The sequence below is a fragment of the Myotis brandtii genome, unplaced genomic scaffold (assembly GCF_000412655.1).
Source record: "Myotis brandtii unplaced genomic scaffold, ASM41265v1 scaffold446, whole genome shotgun sequence".
Taxonomy (NCBI): domain Eukaryota; kingdom Metazoa; phylum Chordata; class Mammalia; order Chiroptera; family Vespertilionidae; genus Myotis; species Myotis brandtii.
The window spans coordinates 984718-1005224 of NW_005367057.1; the positions used below are offsets into that span (position 1 = coordinate 984718).

A 20507-nucleotide genomic window follows, 5' to 3' on the forward strand; every position below is an offset into this window, starting at 1 on the left:
GTTGAATAAAGTAACTCAGAAGATCTGCTTTATAGTAGTCCCAACTCTGCATCTCCATGAGTGATTCTGAGTAAGATACTTAACTTCTCAGAGTTTCAATGCCCTTACCTGGAAGACAAAAAAAACTAGAGTAATTCTTGCCAACTCTAAAATAATATATTCTATGATGTAGTTGACTTATGAACTATTTGACTAACTTTTAAGCAAAAGCTTCTCTGAGGGACCTAATCATATTTTGAAAATGACACTTCCTAATACAGTGGGGCCTTGACTTACGAGTGTCCCGACTAAGGAGTTTTTCGAGATACGAGCCGTCTCTCGGCCGATTTTTTGCTTTGAGTGCGAGCTAAAATTCGGGTTACGAGCCAGCTTCAGATACCCCACCGCTAGTTGGCACAGCGAACGTCACAGTGAATGCCACAACATCAGCCCAGCATCACGTGTCTCACTCGTTCACTTTAAGATTTGACATATGAGTAATTTGAGTTACGAGCTCCGTCACGGAATGAATTAAACTCGTAAGTCAAGGCCCCACTGTAAAGATAAAAGATCTAAGAGGCTGTACAGATCAGAATTTTGTATACAATTTAGCACCAAAGGAGACATATTATGTTAACAAGACTAAGGCTAATTAAATCCCTATGTTAATTAGGAGAGAATCTATGGAGGAAGAGGGATTCTAAGAACCAATAAATGAGGGGGGAGCTAGAGTTAGCAAATGAAGTGCCTAGATATTTAAGGCACTGTGCAGCCTGTAAGAATGTTTGGAGGTGGATAAGGAACAAGAGAGAATGCTTACTGAGTTTCTACTTAGCTTTAGATTTCTATTAGGAAACTTGTCCCAATGAAAACGTGGTAGTTGTTTATTTGACTGTCATCCCCAACAAAGGATTTATTTCTATGAACTACCATTACCTAGCAGACTACGTATACATGGTAGACCCAAATAAATATTTGAGGAATTAATTGATGAATAAATGCTAGGCACTGTGTTTATAGCATTTTCAAATGTATTAATTTTAATGAAGTACAGTGGGGCCTTGACTTACGAGTGTCCCGACTAACGAGTTTTTTGAGATACCAGCTGTCTCTCAGCCGATTTTTTGCATTGAGTTGATAGAGTAATTTGAGTTAACGAGCTCCTTAACGAGCTCGGTCTCGGAACGAATTAAACTCATAAGTCAAGGCCCCACTGTACAAAATATATCTCTACAAGATAGGGATCTGGCTCTAAGAAATTGACTTGCCCAAAGAAACTAAATTACAGTTACAGTTACAAAGCCAGGATTTTTACTTAGGTCTGTTTGTCTATAAAGTTTATGCTTTTTCTTCTATTAATTAGTTTCATCATAAATCATAAACATAATTCCTGAAAAGTATGTCATTTCCCTGCTAGAGGTCCTAAATTACCTTTAAATTATAAAATCTTATTACCGACTAGAGACCCGGTGCATGAAAATTCATGCACTGGAGGGGGGTCCCTCAGCCTGGCCTGCCCCGTCCCACAGTCCAGGAGCCCTAGGGGCGGGAGGTGACCCGGTGATCAGGGGAAGGTGACGCCCCCATCACACCTCTGCTGCTGCCACTGCCAGCAGCGCAAACCTCAGCCGACCCTGGTTACCTGAGCCTTAGACCAGCCGGGCAGCCACCATCTGAGGCTTGCCTGCGCCTCAGGCATTGGCTGGGTAGCTGCCATCCAAGGCTTGCCTGCGCATGGGCCGGCCCTGGGCGGCTGGGGGGCTAAGGGGACTGGGGAACTCTGGAGGCAGGCGTGCGGGAAGGGCCTGGCTGTGCCGCGTGCCTACCACCCCGGCAAGGCTGAGGGGACTGGGCACTGCCATGTTTGAGGGCGTGGCAGTCAATTAGCATATTCTCTCTTTATTAGATAGGATACTAGTTTGGCAAGTTACACTTTAGAAACATTTTCACCTATTACATTTACTCTTTACAACTAGTTGATGAATAGTTATCCTTTCCATCATACTGATGAGGAAAACTGAGTACCCTTGAGGAGTTACAGCTCCATAAGGACCAAGTGATAAGATTGGAACCCAGGCCTTCTGGATTTAAAAGTAATTGAGCTGACAGTGAAGATAAGAAAAGACTGAACAAGGGGCATCTAGAACAAGTAAGAGCCTTATAAAGCCCTCTGTAAGGCGTTTTTTAAAATGTATAGCTGGTCACTATTTTATCACATTCCAAAGCTTTCATATCATGAATAGACTAGGATCTTTTACCACTGCAGCTCTGAACTGCTGAGCTTTCTGAATGGAGGCATATGTCTGTACTAACCAACTCATGACTAGTGCCCCATGTCAAACATGTATGGTCCTTGTCTACATGGATACATTAAAGTCCCAAAACAAAGTGCAGCAAACTGCTAATTCAATTATTGTATTTTTAAATATGAAAACTAAAAGACACAGAAATGGATGTGGTGTGATGAGATCTAGACATCTGGAGCTTAAGATTTAATGAAATGTGTAAGTGAAGATAGCTGCAAACCAGGATTTGAGCTGGGGAGAAAGGTTGAAAATATATCTAGATTTAGGAGTTATTTGTACAGAAATGACAGCTGACAATATCTTAAATAAACAAGCTCCTGAAACTTCATATTCTTCCAATATCCCACTTATGTCAAAAGAAATGCAAAAATAACATGACTGGGTAGCTGCCCCCTTGTGGTTAGTGCCTGTCTGAAGCACAGCTAATCCTATATAATAAAAGGCTAATATGCAAATCGACTGAACGGAGGAAGGACCAGTCACTATTACGTGCACTGACCACTAAAGGGCAGATGCTCAACGCAGGAACTGCCCCCTGGTCGTCAGTGTGCTCCCACAGGGGGAGTGCTGCTCAGCCAGAAGCCAGGCTCATGGCTGGTGAGTGCAGTGGGGGTGGTGAGAGCCTCTCCTGCCTTTGTGGCAGTCGGATATCCCCCGAGGGCTCTTGGACTGTGAGAGGGTGCAGGCTGGGCTGAGGGACCCCCATCCCCACCCCCCAAGTGCACGAATCTCGTGCACTGGGCCTCTAGTATTGAACATAAGAGTATGTATGTTGCAGAAGTGTAAAAAATTATTACTTTTTAAAAATAAGTAATACATAATATAGTCAACTGCCAGACATATAGAACTTTTTGTCTTAAACCTATTTCTTCCTTTTACTAAGGAAGTAATCTGTAAGATTAAAACAAAAACTAATATTCAGAGTCAATTCAATAAGATGTTGGCTTAAATGCTGCGCTTCATAATACATATTTACTGAGAATGATATGCTTGCTATGTGCCAAGCACCGGGCTCAGTAGCTGACAGGCATCGTGTCACAGTAATTTTCACAACAATGCAGTATCATTTCTATCTTGATCCAACTTTCAGTTAGGAAAACAGAAGCTTAGTAACTTTCCAAGGTCTATATCAAATTTATAACATTATTTTGACTTTATAGAAAATCTACTTTGATGTAGGTTTTTTAATAAAAGCAAAAAGATTACTTCAAATGTCACATAATTTGGGTTAGGTTTGAGATAAAGTGATTTAATAAATTTAATATTTGTAATGCTGGAACTTTTGCTCTACAAAGTCTACTCTTGAATTTTTAAAAATAAGGCCTACTTTTTCACAGCTTATATATTCTAAAGAAATATTACTATTTCTTACTGGAGTGATATAACCTCACTCTAAAGAAATCCTAATAATAATAAAGTATTAGTATGGAAAGGCCATTTTTTAAAATAATGTTTCTGAAAATGATGCTACTTCTACTTGAAACTCAACATACACTAAACCTGTCCAGAAAACAGGCCGATCTTTCAGATAAACAGGTCCATGCCAGAAACCTCCGTCTCCTAGGCTACATGTCTGTTTTCTTAGCCTATTCATTCTTGTATAAACTCCAATTTTTATTTACATGTGTGGAAAATTAAATATGCTTAATTAATGGCTTCTGAGTAAATTTGAAAAAAAATCATCCCACTAAAGCTTAAGCCACATCCTTATCAAAACTAGGATTTTATATAAATATCAAAGCAGCAAAGTAAACATAAAGAATAGAAAATGTATCTAAGCTTCTTTATGAAAATAAACTATTCCATTAATAAGTAAAATTATAACAGAGGCCTAAAATTTAGTAGATTTGGAAAATTACAAGTGCATGGGCAGTAGGAAAGCTGGGGGTATTCTAAGCTCATCAGTCAGTAATAACTTCAGTGAGCAGCAGAACAATGGCCGCCTCTGATAGTGCCCTGCATTCCTGATGTAGGCTTTTCTGCTTCAAACCATTTATTTACAATCTGAGAATAGACAGCTGGTAAGAAATGATGTGGCAAGAGAGCAAGTGTGGCCTTGCTAACACAAGCACCTTATGTAAATTCTCCTCCACTGGAGCGTCTGCCCCTGGTGGTCAGCATGCACCATAGCGACCGGTCATTCTGCTGTTCAGTCGATTTGCATATTAGGGTTTTATTACATAGGATTATATCTGGAGAATACTATGGTTTTAAAAATTGTTACTTAAAAAATAAAATATTTCTAAGTGTACTCCCATAATACCTAATTTCATTATTCATGACTAGAGGCCCGGTGCATGACATTCATGCACTGGGGAGGGAGGATGGAGGGTGGTTCCTCAGCCAGGCGTGTGCCCTCTTGCAGTCCGGTACCCCTCAGGGGATGTCCGCCTGCCGGCTTAGGGGAGCGGGCCTTAGCGCTGCCATGGAGGCAGGAGAGGCTCCCGCCACCACTGCTGGGCTCGCCATCTGTGAGCCTGGCTTTTGGCTGAGTGGCGTTCCCCCTGTTGAGTGTCTACCCCATGGTGGTCAGTGCGTCATAGCGACCGGTCATTCCACCATTTGGTCAATGTGCATATTAGGATTTTATTATATAGGATTAGAAAATACTTATAATACTGGGAAGTTTTGTAGAAATTAGGATAACTATATCTTGAAGTGTACTTAACTGGAAATGTAGGTCCACATTAGGACAAAAGCTACCTCAATAGGAGTTTCTGACATTATTACTGCCTTAAAGTGATGCCACTACTACTCCAAATTAAATAAGGTGGGCCCTTGCTGGTTTGGCTCAGTGTACACAGTGTGGACCTGCGGACTGAAGGGTTCCGAGTTTGATTCCAGCCAAGGGCACGGACCTCAGTTGCAGGCTCCTCCCCGTCTCGGGTGGTCAGGCGTGTGTAGGAGGCAACCAATCAATGTGTTTCTCTCACATCAATAGTTCTCTCTGTCTTTCCCTCTCTCTAAAAATCAATGGAAAAATATCCTTGGGTGAGGATAAAAAAAAAAAAAGGTGGAATTTTTAAATCCCAAGTTTTTGGACCTAGGTTGTAACTGTCTGCTGCCTTTTCTTTGGTGGTATTTTCATATGACACAATGAGTTCAAGTAAACAACTCAAACGGGGAAATCTGAAGAAAAGTTTTCTACATAGATAAGGTAGAGTCAAAGTACTTCTCAGGTATTCCTTAAAGTTAACACCACCCACCTTTTACTTTATTAACCTATTATTTCTTCCCTTTTGGGGATAAAGATGAACCCAAAACCCAACTTTGGTCCTCCCTGGGTTCCTAAAGAAGGAAGATTATAAAGTAAAAGAAAATAAAAGACTTAAGGAAAATGAAGCAGAGAAGTTGAGTGCCTAGAATTAGTGACCTTTTTGGGGGGTTCAGGTTTACCTTCTTGGACTCTGTTAAAATAAACTATACCGATCTACTGGCATCCTCCTGTGTTCTGTTATCTATGTATCCTGACTTCTTTCTATGCAACTGAATGAAATGGTTTTCCCAGCCATTTCCCCCTGGATCATGTCATGCATTTCTTTCACATTCCTAGAAAACCCTGGTCTGCTAGGACAAGCTGAGATCTCCATCCCCTTTGCCTCAAGAATTTACAATACATATTTCCAAGTTAAAAATGAATGCTATCTGGGCCCAACAGTCTGTCCTAGAGTACAAACTTTAAAATACTCAGTATCTTACATTTAAAACAGGAACAACTACCAGGTTGTCAGGCGAAGACTGGAAAACATGTTATTTCCATGGCCTAGAGAAGTTGAGATGAGACAACTATCCAAAAAGTAATTTCACTTTTAACAAAAACCCGCAGGTAAGTGTTCTCTTGGAGGCTTATGAGACTGAAGCCACAATATATTCATCAAGTATGCACCAAAGTATGAAAAATGAATAACATTTACATGAACTACTTAGATAAAATATGGTGTATGTTAAGAAAGGAACTAAATTTGGAAGAGGAAACATAGATAATAAAAAATGAAAAAATTAATTAATGACTGACCAGAGGTAAATTCTAAAGGAGAAATGCAAATTATTTTGTTTAGACATGAGTTATATGGAATCCACTTTAGGATTTTACTAAACAAAACGAAAAATATGCACCTTTTACATCAGTGTTTCTCATTAATTATGTTTGATTACCAATTTCAGAAATAATCGATTTTGGCTAGCATGGATGTTGTAACTCTGAATAACCATCTTTGTAGAAGCCACAGAACTTTCTACCCTCTTATTTGGGACTCCAAATCTTTTAGGGGAAGTAGCAGAGTTAAAGTATGAACTGCATTCTTAGCTATAAAAGTCTTATAATGTTATAGGTAGACCTTTTGTTAAGAATCCATTTATCTGTAGTAGTTATACTACTAAAAGCATGCACTCACCATGTGCTAAATGAATTACTTTAGTCGATCATGACAATCTTATAATTATTATTATCATTCCCAAGTTACACATGGGAAAACTAAGGGAAGTGAGGTTATATTTACTTACTAACATAATTGGCAGCAGGCAGAGCCAGGATTCACACATAGCTCGGCTTTCACAGCTTGGACCCTCAAACCTCTAAGCCAGTGGTTCTCAACCTTGGCTGCACATTAGAATCACCTGGGAATCTTTTTAAAATGCTGATTTCTGGGCCTCATCCTCCAGACATTCTGTTTCTTTGTTATGGGGTGGGGCCACAACATTAGTAACAAAGAAACAGAATTTCCGGAGGATGAGGCCCAGAAATCAGGATTTTAAAAAGATTCCCAGGTGATTCTAATGTGCAGCCAAGGTTGAGAACCACTGCTCTAAGCCATACCAGCAAATCAAATTGTAGACAAGGCTAATCATACCTAGCCTGAGTTGCATCTAGGAGTTTTGTTAATTAAACAATGAAAACAGGGGAAAAGCATTAGGAGTCTTAAATGACCAGTGTTTTGCAATTCAGTAGCCGACACATAGCTGGCACTTAAGCAGATTGCAGGGACCCTCGGAGATCCCTTAGTGTAGTGTACTTCATTCCATTTAAGGAGGAACAGAGCCCAGTGATGTTGAAAACTTTACCAAATCATTCAGTTTGTTAGAACCTATCTCCCTTCACATTTCTATGCAGTGTTTTTTCCACTGTAATGTATGCAGTAATCAGCTGGTTACAAGAATTTCTGCATTTCCAAAAACAATTTGAACACTAGAACGCTGGAGCTGGAACTGGAACTCTGTTGAAGAGACTATATCTTGAAATAAGTTAAAATGCAACTTAGAAATCTTTTAGTTGCATATGATGTTACTTTAAAATATTCCAACCAGGGTGATTTTTCAACCAAAATCATCCTATAAGGGAGATTATTTAAAAATTTTAATTTGATAGATCAGTGGAATAGAATAGAGAGTCCAGAAATTAGCCCGAACCAATATGCTCAATTAATATTTGACAAAGGAGGCAAGAACATACAATGGAGCCAAGATAGTCTCTTCAATAAATGGTGTTGGGAAAATTGGACAGATATATGCAAGAAAATGAAACTAGACCACCAACTTACACCATACACAAGAATAAACTCAAAATGGATAAAGGACTTAAATGTACGACAGGAAACCATAAAAATTCTAGAAGAATCCAAAGGCAACAAAATCTCAGACATATGCCAAAGCAATTTCTTCACTGATACAGCTCCTAGGGCAGTTGAAACTAAAGAGAAAATGAACAAATGGGACTACATCAAAATAAAAAGCTTCTGCACAGCAAAAGAAACCATCAACAAAACAACAAGAAAACCCACTGCATGGGAAAACATATTTGCCAACGTCATATCTGATAAGGGCCTAATCCTTTATTAATAGCCAGATAATTAGTATAATAATTAGCTACTTAATTATATTGCAGAACTCTAAAATAATTAAATAATCGGGAGGGAAGCAATTTTACCTTACTAAATTTTGCTGCATATTTTCGACCTTCATTAAAATTTGGACCCCAGTCTGAGAGCGAATGTAGGCTTTCAATCTGAAATAAAAATACCACATTAAAAAAGCAATTTTTAATATATTTCAAGCTAGTGTCATAGAAGAGCATTTATGAATAGCTAACAATTTTTAAAATTTATCTATACAAGCATAGAAAAAAGGTTAAATGCATTTTCTAACCAAGGATCTGAATTTTTGAAAGGTACCTTTCTCACCCTGGCTGGTGTTGCTCAGTAGTTAGAGTCAGCCCACGCACCAAAGGGTTGTGGGTCCGATTCCTGGTCAGGAACACATTACCTGGATTGCAGGTTTGAATCCCAGTTCTAGTTGGGGTGCAGTGCATATGGAAGTCAACCAATCGAATTATTATTTCTCTCTCTCTCTCTCCCTCTCCCCTCTCCTGCCCCGCCCCCCACCTTCCACTCTCTCTGAAAAAAAAAAAAAAAAAAAAAAATGGAAAAAAAATCCTGGGGGGAGGATTAAAAAAAAAAAAAAAATCATGAATAACTGCAAGCATATTTTGTTGACATGATTGGTTCTTTTTGCTAACTCCTGCTGAATTATTTTTAGCCTCAGAAATTATTCCTTGTTGTTGTTGTTAATCCTGACTGAGGATATTTTTTCCATTGATGTTTTGAAAACATATTTTTATTGATTTCAGAGATTCTGTATAATTAAAGAACTTAAATTTAAAATAACTATTTCAGTAATTAATCTTGCTATTTAACTTCTTTAATGTATGCAATTAAGTGGCAAGTATTTTGTGTTATTACCAGATATATGAACAATAATAACAACTGGATTCTCAGTAATTAGAATGAAACAATTATTATACCTGTCCCAAGACACTGTTTGATATGTGACATGGATCTGATTCAGTCTTGGGCTCTACCTTTTATCAGAAGTACATGCTGAGATTTAACTAGAACTGAATCAGACATTTCAGAATCCACTCAGTATAAATTTTAAACACCAAGTTACTGGAGCCAAACCAAGCATTCATATCCCAAGCAGGTACCATCTGGTGAAAAGAAAGTCAACTGGGTTCCTGCCTAGGAACACTAATAACAAGCATTCTAATAATAGTTCCCTTTTTAAAGCACTGCTTAATATGGGCTAAGCCTTGTAGTAGGAACTTATATATGCTATTTTTTAAGCTTCGTAAGAATCCTATCTAGTATATTATCATCAATCTCATATTAATAATGGAAAAAATTAAGGCCCAGAAGTGAAGTAACTTACCCCTGATCACATAGCTTATAAGGAACTGAGCTAGTTATTCTAACCAGACCTTCATTACTGATTCTTTCCACTATGCTATGTTAATTATTTTTGTCCATGTTGTATTTTTGGACAGGAGACAGAGTATATCTTACTTAGTTTTATGAAGAGTTGGCTGAAACAGGATTTCCTGCCTGTAATAGTTACTTGGAAACTCCTAATTTTCAGTTTTGGGTTCAACCTGAAAGGCATTTTGGTTTAAGGGTTAAGAGTGTAGACACTGACTCCAGACTGCCTGGGTTTGAATCCCAGTTTCCCTGATTAGCTACATGAAGTCACTTAACCTCTTTATGGCTCAATTTTCCCTTCTGTGAAATGGCTATAATACTAGTAATCTACCTTAATGGGTTATTGTGAGGATTAAATGAATTAATACATTTATCATTATCTGCTTCAAAGAGTCTGGAACACAGTACAGAGTAAGTACAGACTACTGTTATAACTATCCAAAAGCAGCATCTCTGACTGACAAATCCTTGAGTAAACACCAAGGAAATGGAGCAGAAAGTAAATGGCACTGACATATCACATTCTAATAAAGTCATGACTTCCCATATTAAATATGCACATAACAAATATCTCGACATTTTAAATAATTCAGAAAGTGAAAAGATTTTAAAAACATACCTTTGACGAATTACAGGATCAGACTTTTCTGGGTCAATGTAAGTTGCTAAGATTTCATTAATAGTTTTATCGTCGGGTACTCTTTGCAACAAAGAAAACAAAAACAAACTTATTATTTATAATTTTCTACTAAAGGTGTTAACTTAGAATTACTAAATCTTATAGTGTTTTTGTTTAAGTAATTGAACACAGACCTTTTATTTTACTCTTGGCAAAATATAATGGCTTGTTAAGCATAAATTACTTAGAAAAATAGCTTTAAAAGATTTCTTGGACACACATAACAAAGTCTTAAAAAACATTATTTTGAGAGGATCCCTATAAATTAATCACAAAAATATGAAGCCTCTTTTAACACGCACCTATGCTCAAAGATGAAAAGGAAGAAGTCAGGATGAAATACATTTGAAAGTTGTAGAAATAAAAAACCTGAAAAAAGGTTTCAGATGATGCTAATTTCAGTGCATGTTCAAGTTTATTCATAATAAATCATAAGACCAGGTTAAAAATTGGATACTGCTTTCTCTGGAAACAAAGCATTTTAGGTTTCCCGACTTTTCTATATGTATTGTTCTAACTATAAAGCTGTAGAAACAAAACTAAGACAATGTTTTGAACTAGTAACTAAAAGTTGCAAGGCAACATTTAAAATGTAAAATGCGTAAAATGGCAAATATGTAACTTTTCTCAATCATTTACACATATTCTTATATACTATTTTGCTAAATAGCCCTATCTGAAAAATTTAAGTCTTTTCACTGTCTCTCATTTGGTATGCACCTTCAAATAAAGTTTTTCAACTAAAATCTATATGACAATGACAAGAAGGGGCACTATCTACTATATTTAGATATATGCTAAATATATTAATTAAAAAGCAACTTTAAAATTTTCATAACTCAAGGAATCAAATTGTATACAACCATTAAAACTTTTAAATGATACTTGAAAATGTTCACAATATGGAAAAAGGATAAAAACTACTTATGTAACTTAATTCCAATTATGAGTATATGTATGTACATTTCTAAAATAATGTATTTGCTGCAGACACACATTACTAATAGTAGTAATCCCTGCTGATGTTTGCATTTCATTGTATCAATACACCACAACTTAGTTATCCACTCTACCACTAACACACATTTATTGACATCACATTTAAGTTAACAAGTTCTTAACAGACAGTGGTGATACTATACCTTTTTTCTATGTACACAGCTTGACTCTGAGGAAACTGGAGCTTCACATGCCAACAAAACTGTTGTTTTCTAAGAGAGAAAATAATCACGTGAGGCTCAAGATAGTCAATAAAAGTATGAACACAAATCAAACTTCCTAAATTTTTGTTTTCAGAGAATAATTCTAAAAGCATTCTTAGATTTTAACATGTATTTTCTACTAAGAATTATTACTCTTTTCTAGGATTCTTAGAGGCTATGTTTTTCAAGCAATATACTTGGAAGAGTTTTTAAGGAGAAAAAAAAATGAAGTGAAACAGTTCTGAATTCCAAAGACTTCACATTCCCGAATTAGAAGGCAATTTCTCATAAATCAGGGGCATTTGAGATCAGTGTGCTACTACTTAAAGTTTACAAATAAAATTTCCTCATGGCTAAATACAATGAGCTGATGTCTCTGCCTGACTAGTCTGGAAATTAGGTGAATGAAGTATTGTCTGGTTGAGACCAGCTGGCCGCAGATACACTTATGAGCCATGAGTATGTGCATTCAGTAGCAAAACAGCAGACAAGTCGGTTGCTAAGCAGAATGCACTCTAGGCTAGAGTCCCTTTGCTTTCAAGTCTAAACTTTGATACAGGATCGACAGTAATAAATAAATGTCTGATTTTAGAAAAATGACCATATGTTCTATTGAACATATCTAAATTTGGTGACACTAGACACCATTCCTTTAAAAAAATATTTAATGCTGCTCAAAACATGATGGCTTTACACATTTTTTTCCTTGCTTAGAAGAAATTTCTAACAACCCACTTGCCAGTTAATGGCCGGCAGCATGCCAAAGCAATGGTCAGCATCTTCTACAAATCTATGCCTTAGCCACATGGCCCCCAAATCTAAAATAATTTTCGTTTAATATAATTCAGGAGAGTATCTCCAAAAATTTATATGATTTAGGTCAGGGGTAGGGAACCTTTTTTCTGCCAAGGGCCATTTGGATATTTATAACATCATTCATAGGCCATACAAAATTATCAACTTAAAAATGAGCCTGCTATAATTGGTTAAACATTTAATAAACTCACCCCTAATGCTTTGCCAAGGCCAGACCGAATGATTTTGTAGGCCTTATATAGCCCGCAGGCTGTAAGTTCCCCACCCCTGATTAGTCAAACTTTTTCAAAAGACAATGACTATAAAATCGAGTAAAAATCCTTCTACTAGGGTAATTTATCACAGATCTGTTTATGGAAATTTTCTTTAATAAAGGGACAGATTTTGGCACTAGCTAGAAAAAAATATGCTTGATTATGCTTATGTTGATAGTGCCATTTATAAGAAACAATCATTTTAATATTGTTTTGATAGAACAAAGTTGTACAGCACCCTTTACTAATTTAAAGGCCAGATGTCTAATATCTCAGAGGGGAAAAAAAAACCTATAAATTCTGAACGCAGATACAGCAGTTACTGGTTTCAAATAAATAATTCTTCCCAAAGAAAATATCTTGCAATGTTTGTTACCTGTGAAACTGGCATAGTACAATATCACCATCAAGACATTGAGAGTTACCACATTTCTCTCATCATAAGAAATAAACTGGTATTTTAATCTTAATGCATAAGAGTTTCCTTCTAAACATATTTTTTTTTCCATGTTAAGTTACAGGGGGGAAAATTATGAACTTGTCATCTTATGGAATTGTAAATCATAATCACCCCAAGTATTGCTTGCTTAATTTCAAGAACCATTTACCTTTCTTAACATTCAGTAGACTCTAAATACCTTCAGAAAGTACTCAACATTCCAAAAACAAGAGAACCCCTGGAAATAATTTTGTTTGCTGCAGTTAACTACTTGTGGTTACAAGGAAGTCAGTCATTACTGTGTAATTATATCTACACTAGAGGCCCGGTGCATGAATTTGTGCATGGGTGGCGTCCCTCAGCCTGGCCAGCCATCAGGGCCAATTGGAGCCATCTGGCCCAGTCCTGATTGGGGCCGGCCGTGGGGAGGTTGGCTGTGGGAGCGCACTGACCACCAGGGGGCAGCTCCTGCATTGAACTTCTGCCCCTTGGTGGTCAGTGTGCGTCATGGCGACCGGTCATAATGGTCACTTAAGCTTTTATATATATAAATATATAGATTAGAGGCCCGGTGCACAAAATTAGTTTACGGGGAGGGGGGGAGGGTCCTTCAGCCCCGCCTGCACCCTCTCCAATCCAGGATCCCTCTCGCAATCTGGGGCCGCTGGCTCCTAACCGCTCGCCTGCCTGCCTGATCAACCCTAACCGCCTCTGCCTGCCGGCCTGATCGCCCCCTAACTACCTCTGCCTGTAGGCCTGACCACCCCCTAACTGCCTCTGCCTGTCCTCCTGGATGCCCCTAACTGCCATCCCCTGCTGGCCTGGTCGACCCTAACTGCCTCTGCCTTGGCCTCCGCCACCGTGGCTTTGTCTGGAAGGACGTCCGATCTAATTAGCATATTACCCTTAGATTGCTAAATTATCTATACTAATAAAAGGGTAATATGCTAATTAGACCAGACAAGGCAGAGGCGGTTAGGGGCAATCAGGCGGGTAGGCAGAGGCAGTTAGGGGTGATCAGGCAGGCAGGCAGGTGAGTGGTTAGGAGCCAGTGGTCCCAGATTGTGAGAGGGATGTCCAAGGGGTCCCGGATTGGAGAGGGTGTAGACCGGGCTGAGGGACCCTCCCTCCCTCCCCGTGCATGAATTTCGTGTACCAGGTCTCTAGTGACTATTATTAAAAAATACCCAATTTACTCATACTCAAATTTAACCAATTTGCCATATTTTCTTCTTCTAAGAAATAAGAGGTTATTGATATGGCTAACGATCCTTTGCACTGTTCCTTAATTCAATTTCCTTCTTATCATCAGAGGTAACTATCTTGAGATTGGGTGTGTATTCTTGCCATATTTGGTTTTATATTATATCTATCTGTAAACAGTATAATGTTTTGTGTGACATTAACATTTATTTTAATGATTTCATACACTAAATATCCCATGCCTTGTTTTCAGTTATATTATGGATTTAGAGGTTTATTTATGAAAAATATACATTAGTTCATTATTTTTAACTGTTTGCAAAGTATCCCATTGTGTGAAGAATGTCAAATCTATTTATTCATTCTCTACTGATAGACATTATGACTACTTCCAATTTTTACCACTTGTTCTTTCATATTAAATCATAGTAAAGAAAAAATAAAAGAATATCCCCAGGGATCAGGCTATCATTTACCTCAACTGATATACAGAACTAAATGTTAATTTTTTTAGCCTATAGTAGTAGTATAAGAGGCATTTAAGAACAGTAATTCAGAATCCAGTGTGTGTGTATGTGTGTGTTTTGGGGGGGCAGTAATTCAGAGTAAAAAGATTTAAGTAAAGGAATGGGCAAAGAGAGGTTAAAGAGTGTTATATAGGAATTCCTAAAATGAGCAAGTTAATTATCTCTAAACTAGTTTCCAATTCTTTAGTGTTCCTGAAATTGATGTAATCTGACATGGCCAATCAAATCTATTCCTAAGTCTCAAAGAATTAAAAGTTTATTTTCCATAGTGCATTATTATATACTACTAGAAGCCCAGCACGCGAAATCGTGTGGCCCCGCTCACCCATGCTGGTCTTTGGTCGTTACAGCATTAGGGCCACTGGGTTTTTCTAATATAGATATGTAAAAAATACACATAACCAAAATCCCAAACTGTGAATAATGTCTTCTAAAAGAAAATACTTTGTAAAAAAAATTAAGGTTAATGCTTCAGTAAGTATCTTTGGGCATATGTAAAATTGTTTTCTATATTTTGGATTATTTTCTAAGGACAGATTCCAAAAAGCAGAATCATTAGGATAGAACAGGGTTTTTTTAACCTCGGCAGTGCTGACATTTTGGTCCAGATAATTCTTCTTGTGGAGGTGGGCAGTAGACACGATGTTTAGCAGCATCCCACCCAGGTCTCTACCCATGAGATGACACTGTCAATACCCACTCTCCCAGCTGTGACAAATAAAAATGCTCCCAAATATTTCAAATGTCCACTGGGAGGCAAAATCATCACTGTTTGAGGACCACAAGACAGAAGTTTAAACATTTACTATTACTCCTAATGCATTAGGACTATTCTTTTCTAAATTTGGCAAAATGCCTGCCACTATAATAATGTCATTGTGTCCTTGCAATATTTACCAATATTCTCAATAATAAAAATACTGAAGGGGAGAGGTGAAAAAAGTGAAGGAATTAAGGAAAAAACACCACAAAAAACCTCAAACCTCATAGACAACATTATGGTCATTACAACAGGGAAATGGGTGAAGGAGGCAGGATTGGATAAAGGGGAATAAATAGTGATGGAAAGAGACATGACTTGGGTTGGTGAACACAATACCGATGATGCATTATAGAATTATAAATTATATAGGTTTAATTGTAATATAATTTAAACCTATATAATTTTATTAACTAATGTAATCCCAATCAATTAAAAAATAATACTGTACTCCAAGGCATATGTTTAGAGTTTGATAGTTACTGGTGGCCATTCTTAAACCTAATGTTGCCTTCTGGACAACCTGACAAAGTAACAGAAATACTGAGTCCCATGAAACTGAAGTAATCATTCATGTATAGCAAGCTTTTTCTCTTCCTCCTCAAATATCAAAACACACACACACACACACACACACACACACACACACACACACACATCATGCATTCTCAATGGGGATAGCAAACTGGTTCTTGGGAGGGTAAAAATAATCCTAGATATTATAATGGTTTGTGGCCTCCCAAAAGGCCACTGTATATTAACAGATACACAGTATATTTGTGGTAACAAAATACCATGCAGGGCAATAGAGGGTAAATATCTGAAAAGGCCCTTTGGGAGGCAATAATGAAAAAAAAAAAAAGTTGAGAAACACTTAGATGATACATGTATTATATGAGGAAAATAAATATTATTTATATGTACTTGGTTTTGGTGAGTTAATACAGGACACTTATTTAACAACTCTTGCTTACTAGAAACTGTTAAGGATCATTCAATTCCATAGTTTCAAGAAAGTGATATGTGGATGAAGACAAAAATTTGGGGGGAAGTTCTATACCCATATACTCAATTATTCTTCTGACTTCATGATACTAGATCACTAAAGTCATCAGATACTTTTAAATGGCACTTGATACTATAAAATGTTCAAGCTCATTTATAACCGAAGTAAGTAATGCAAAAATAAATTAAATATTTTCATCTACCAGATTTACAAAGATGCTGTTAAAATTAGAAATGTTAGGGAAGAGTGGTAAATGGACATGCTGTATTATTGACAGGAGTATAAACTGGTTCAAGTTTCTGGTGGTTCAATTCCATAAAAGCTATAAATAAAAATTTATAATGAAAAAATATTTTTGACTCAACAGTTTCATTCCCGTAAATTTATCCCAAGGAAATATTTGGAGAAGTAACAACATATATGTAAAATGTCCATTGTACCCCACTTCTTATAACAGAAAGAAAAAAATAGAAATAATCTAAATGTATATAATCAGAAAATTGATTAAATGAATCATGTAGATCTACATAATGCTGAGGAAAAATTATATGCACTAAGATAGAAAAAATGTGTTAAATGATGGCATTTGTATTTTAAAATATATCCTCATACATGTATTTACAAGAATAAATATATGCCCCAAACTTTTAACTATGGGACTTAATGAAGCTTAGAAGAAGAATACTGGTCTTTAACTGAGAATATTCTGCCATGAGTTCATAACCAATTTCTACTTACAATGAATTTAATGTTTAGAGACTAAAGATGAAACTGGATATGTGAATTAATATCAGAATATAAAGGGCCCTGAATGTTCTACTAAACAGTATGAATTTTATTCTATTGTTAATACACCACCAACAAAGATTTATAAGGAAGGTGAAATGAAGGCTTAAAGAGAGATTCATCCTCCTCCTGCTTAACTCTCATAGTAAGTATTTCTATAGTATATTCAGGACATTAACTTTTCAGCCATTGTTGGTAGTTATTAAGGGAAGTATTTTCCACTACTTTTGAGAAAGCACATTAACTTATTATGTCTGTTCAAATATGCCTGAAATTTCTACTTCTGGTTTTTAAATACTAGTGACTCCATGAGGTAAATAAGCTAAAGCCAGACTTTCCACATGTCTGATCTCCAGATTATACCATAATTAAAGATTATAAAAACTATCAGTAGATCCTTCTACCAGAGCACTAGCAAGTAGTAATAGTAGTAACGATAGTATATTAAGTGCTTTTTATGTCAGACATTATTTTAAATACATGTATTAATTCACTTAATCCTTGTAGCTCTATACAAATGCTCCCCCTCCTTTTTTTCTTTTCCTTTTTTCCATTTTACAGATAAGAAACATTAAGGTAGAGAGAAGAAAGCCACTCCTCCAAGGTCATTATTCAGCTTAAAAGTGGCAGTATAATCTATTCTACTATTATGAACTTACCAGAATTGAAAATTCAACAACAAACCATGTATTTTTCTGTGTTAATTCAAAAGTATTTCAATTATATTTTATTTTTAAAATTTGCCTTAATATTTTAAAATCCTCTTAAAGAGTTATAGTTATACTAGCAATCCCATACCACCATCCTCCTTCCTAATCCATCACCATACTTTGATAAATGGACCCATCCCCATCTCCAGAGATCCACTGGTTGGCTTAAGAAAATCATTATCTTATATTCTCCTGAACACAATGGCTCAGGATTGGGCAGATGGCCTAGGTGGTCCAATCATAATGAATTTTAGGTTTCTTGTTCAGTATGCTGGGAAAGAAGAACTCGTGGATATTTACTGTAATCCAAACTGTTACTGCGAGCATTCTATGACCATGAGGATGCCGTTGACACCACAGAGGAGACTATGGAGAATCAGCAATAAACTGGGTCCCTGATAATATACTTGAGCCGCAGTATCTATTAAACCTGAAGTCCATCCTACCTCTGGACATTCAATTATGAGAGCCAATAATACACACTTTTTATAGCTCAAACCAGTCTGAATTGGGTATTTTATTTCATGCACAGAAAGCATACTGATACAAGGGATTATAGTTCTTCTTTCTAGATTTCATCTTTCATTTCTAAGCAACAGAAAAAGAAGATAGACTAATCTGTACATTGCCAACTATTATAAAACTTGGAAGCAGCAAATAACACATGAAGGAATTTCAGGGAAAAATGTGTATTGGCTGTAAAATCATATGTATGAATGAGAGAGTGGGAGGGAGGGAAAAAGGGGAAGAGAGAGTCACAATGATTGGTTGCCTCCCGTACCACTGCCCCCTCCCCGCTGTGGGGCTGGGGATCAAATCTGCAAACCAGGTACATGCCCTTGACCAGGAATTGAACCCAAGACCCTTCGGTGCAGGGGCCAACACTCTAACACTTAACCACAGCATATTTTAATTTAAAGCAGAAAGAAAATCTACCAAATTTTAAAACCTTTAAGAAAAAAAAAACATACAAAATGATCTATGTAATCCTTTACTCAGAGGCATTTTTATCTTTTTAAATGTATTTCAAGATCAAAATTTAAAGTTTTTAAAATAAAAAAACTATTCCTCATAAAATAATCCATCTATTTTATTAGAGCTGGTACCATAATAAGTGTTTTTGGAAGACTGAATACAAATGATCTGTGTAGTTACTTAGCATGGATTAAAATTACTGGAATTGAGGAGAATGAAAACCAAAATTTTATGTCTCACATTATTATAAAAATACTTTGAAAAGTTCCAGTTATATATTACATTTTGCTTTTTAAAAAATTAGTTTCACCACTAGATAATAATAATAGGAAACAGGTTAAGCATGTGGTATTGGCTTTAGTAGACTGTATATTAAGAAAATGGATGTAGTAGGGGAAGATCAAAATGAAAAAGAACATTTTGCTTCAAATAACTAATAAATACTTGAGCACTTAACAAAGCAAAGCAATTCTCAACTGGAAGTGGTACCAACCACTTGTGGGGGCATTTGGAAATGGCTGGATAGTTTTGACTGTTCCAACACTGGGGAGTACTTTAGACATTTAGTGGGCAGGGACCAGAAATGCTAACCTTCCTGTACTGCATGGGAAAGTCCCATACAACAAAAAATTGTCCTGTTGAAAATGCCAGTAGAGCCCCACAAAGAAACAGTAGAATGCAGAAAGGAGAGCAGATATATGCATACCAAAATCTGAATACCAGCACTAAATGCTGGCATCTGTTTCATATTAACTGTGGAGAAAATATGTACTATAGGAATTCTGGCAAAGGAGAAATAATGGAGAAGATGAGCTACTTTCACAGATGGCTATGAAATAGGGAAGGGGAAGACATTCTAGGATTAAGAATAGTGACCAGCCTGGGTACATTTAGTTGAATCCATTAGGAAATCAGGTGGGGACTATGAAGATCCATATTTATTATGGATCCTCATAGGAACAGGAAACTTTTCTAATCAGAGTATGGCTGTAGCTAAACTCTCTGGCATGGCATATAAGGTCCCGAAAGGCCCAGCCCCATTCCCTACCACTTACCAACTCCCACTCAAGTTTCTAGACGCACCAAACTACTTACATTTTCTACTCTATCTTTTACATCTGTTATTCTCACAAGATCATCCTTCCTTTCTGTCTGGATAAAAACCTTGACTCAAAAGCTCCTCCTGTCTTTCAAATATCTGCTTGAATTCTATTTTCTCTGGGGGGTCTTTCCAGTCCCCAGCTCTCGTTGAATAACACTTCTCTGGGGCGGGGCAGTGAGCCTCCTTTATGCTCCCACAGCACTCCAGGAGTACCCCTTAGAGGATTTACTATGTCAGAGCAGTGGCTACACGATGTGTGTTTGCTGACTTGACTTGTCTTTCACTGACTGACCTACTTGAGAAAAAGGACAGTGAGTTACTGGCACATAAGTGGTTTTCAGGGAGAGGTAAACAGCAAATCCATCTGGTACTTTTTAAAAAAAAATTAAAGACAATTTTTTAGACCACTTTTAGAGTCACAGCAAAATCAAAAGGAAGATACAGAGATTTCCCAGGTAGCCTCTGTCCTCACAAATGCATGTTCTCATCTAGTACTTTTTAAAAATAAGGATG

At 36.9% G+C, this 20507-nt stretch overlaps 1 protein-coding gene across 1 annotated transcript in view; it reads right to left on the reverse strand.

Moving 5' to 3' along the window:
• Positions 1–20507, reverse strand: part of ZNHIT6 (zinc finger, HIT-type containing 6) — a 61976-nt gene that overhangs the window by 15529 nt on the left and 25940 nt on the right. The window contains exons 6-8 of the mRNA XM_014546429.1: positions 11357–11425; positions 10155–10235; positions 8209–8286 (exon numbers count right to left, since the gene is read on the reverse strand). Coding sequence (XP_014401915.1) covers positions 8209–8286; positions 10155–10235; positions 11357–11425 — 228 coding nt within the window. The remainder of the gene's footprint in view (positions 1–8208; positions 8287–10154; positions 10236–11356; positions 11426–20507) is intronic.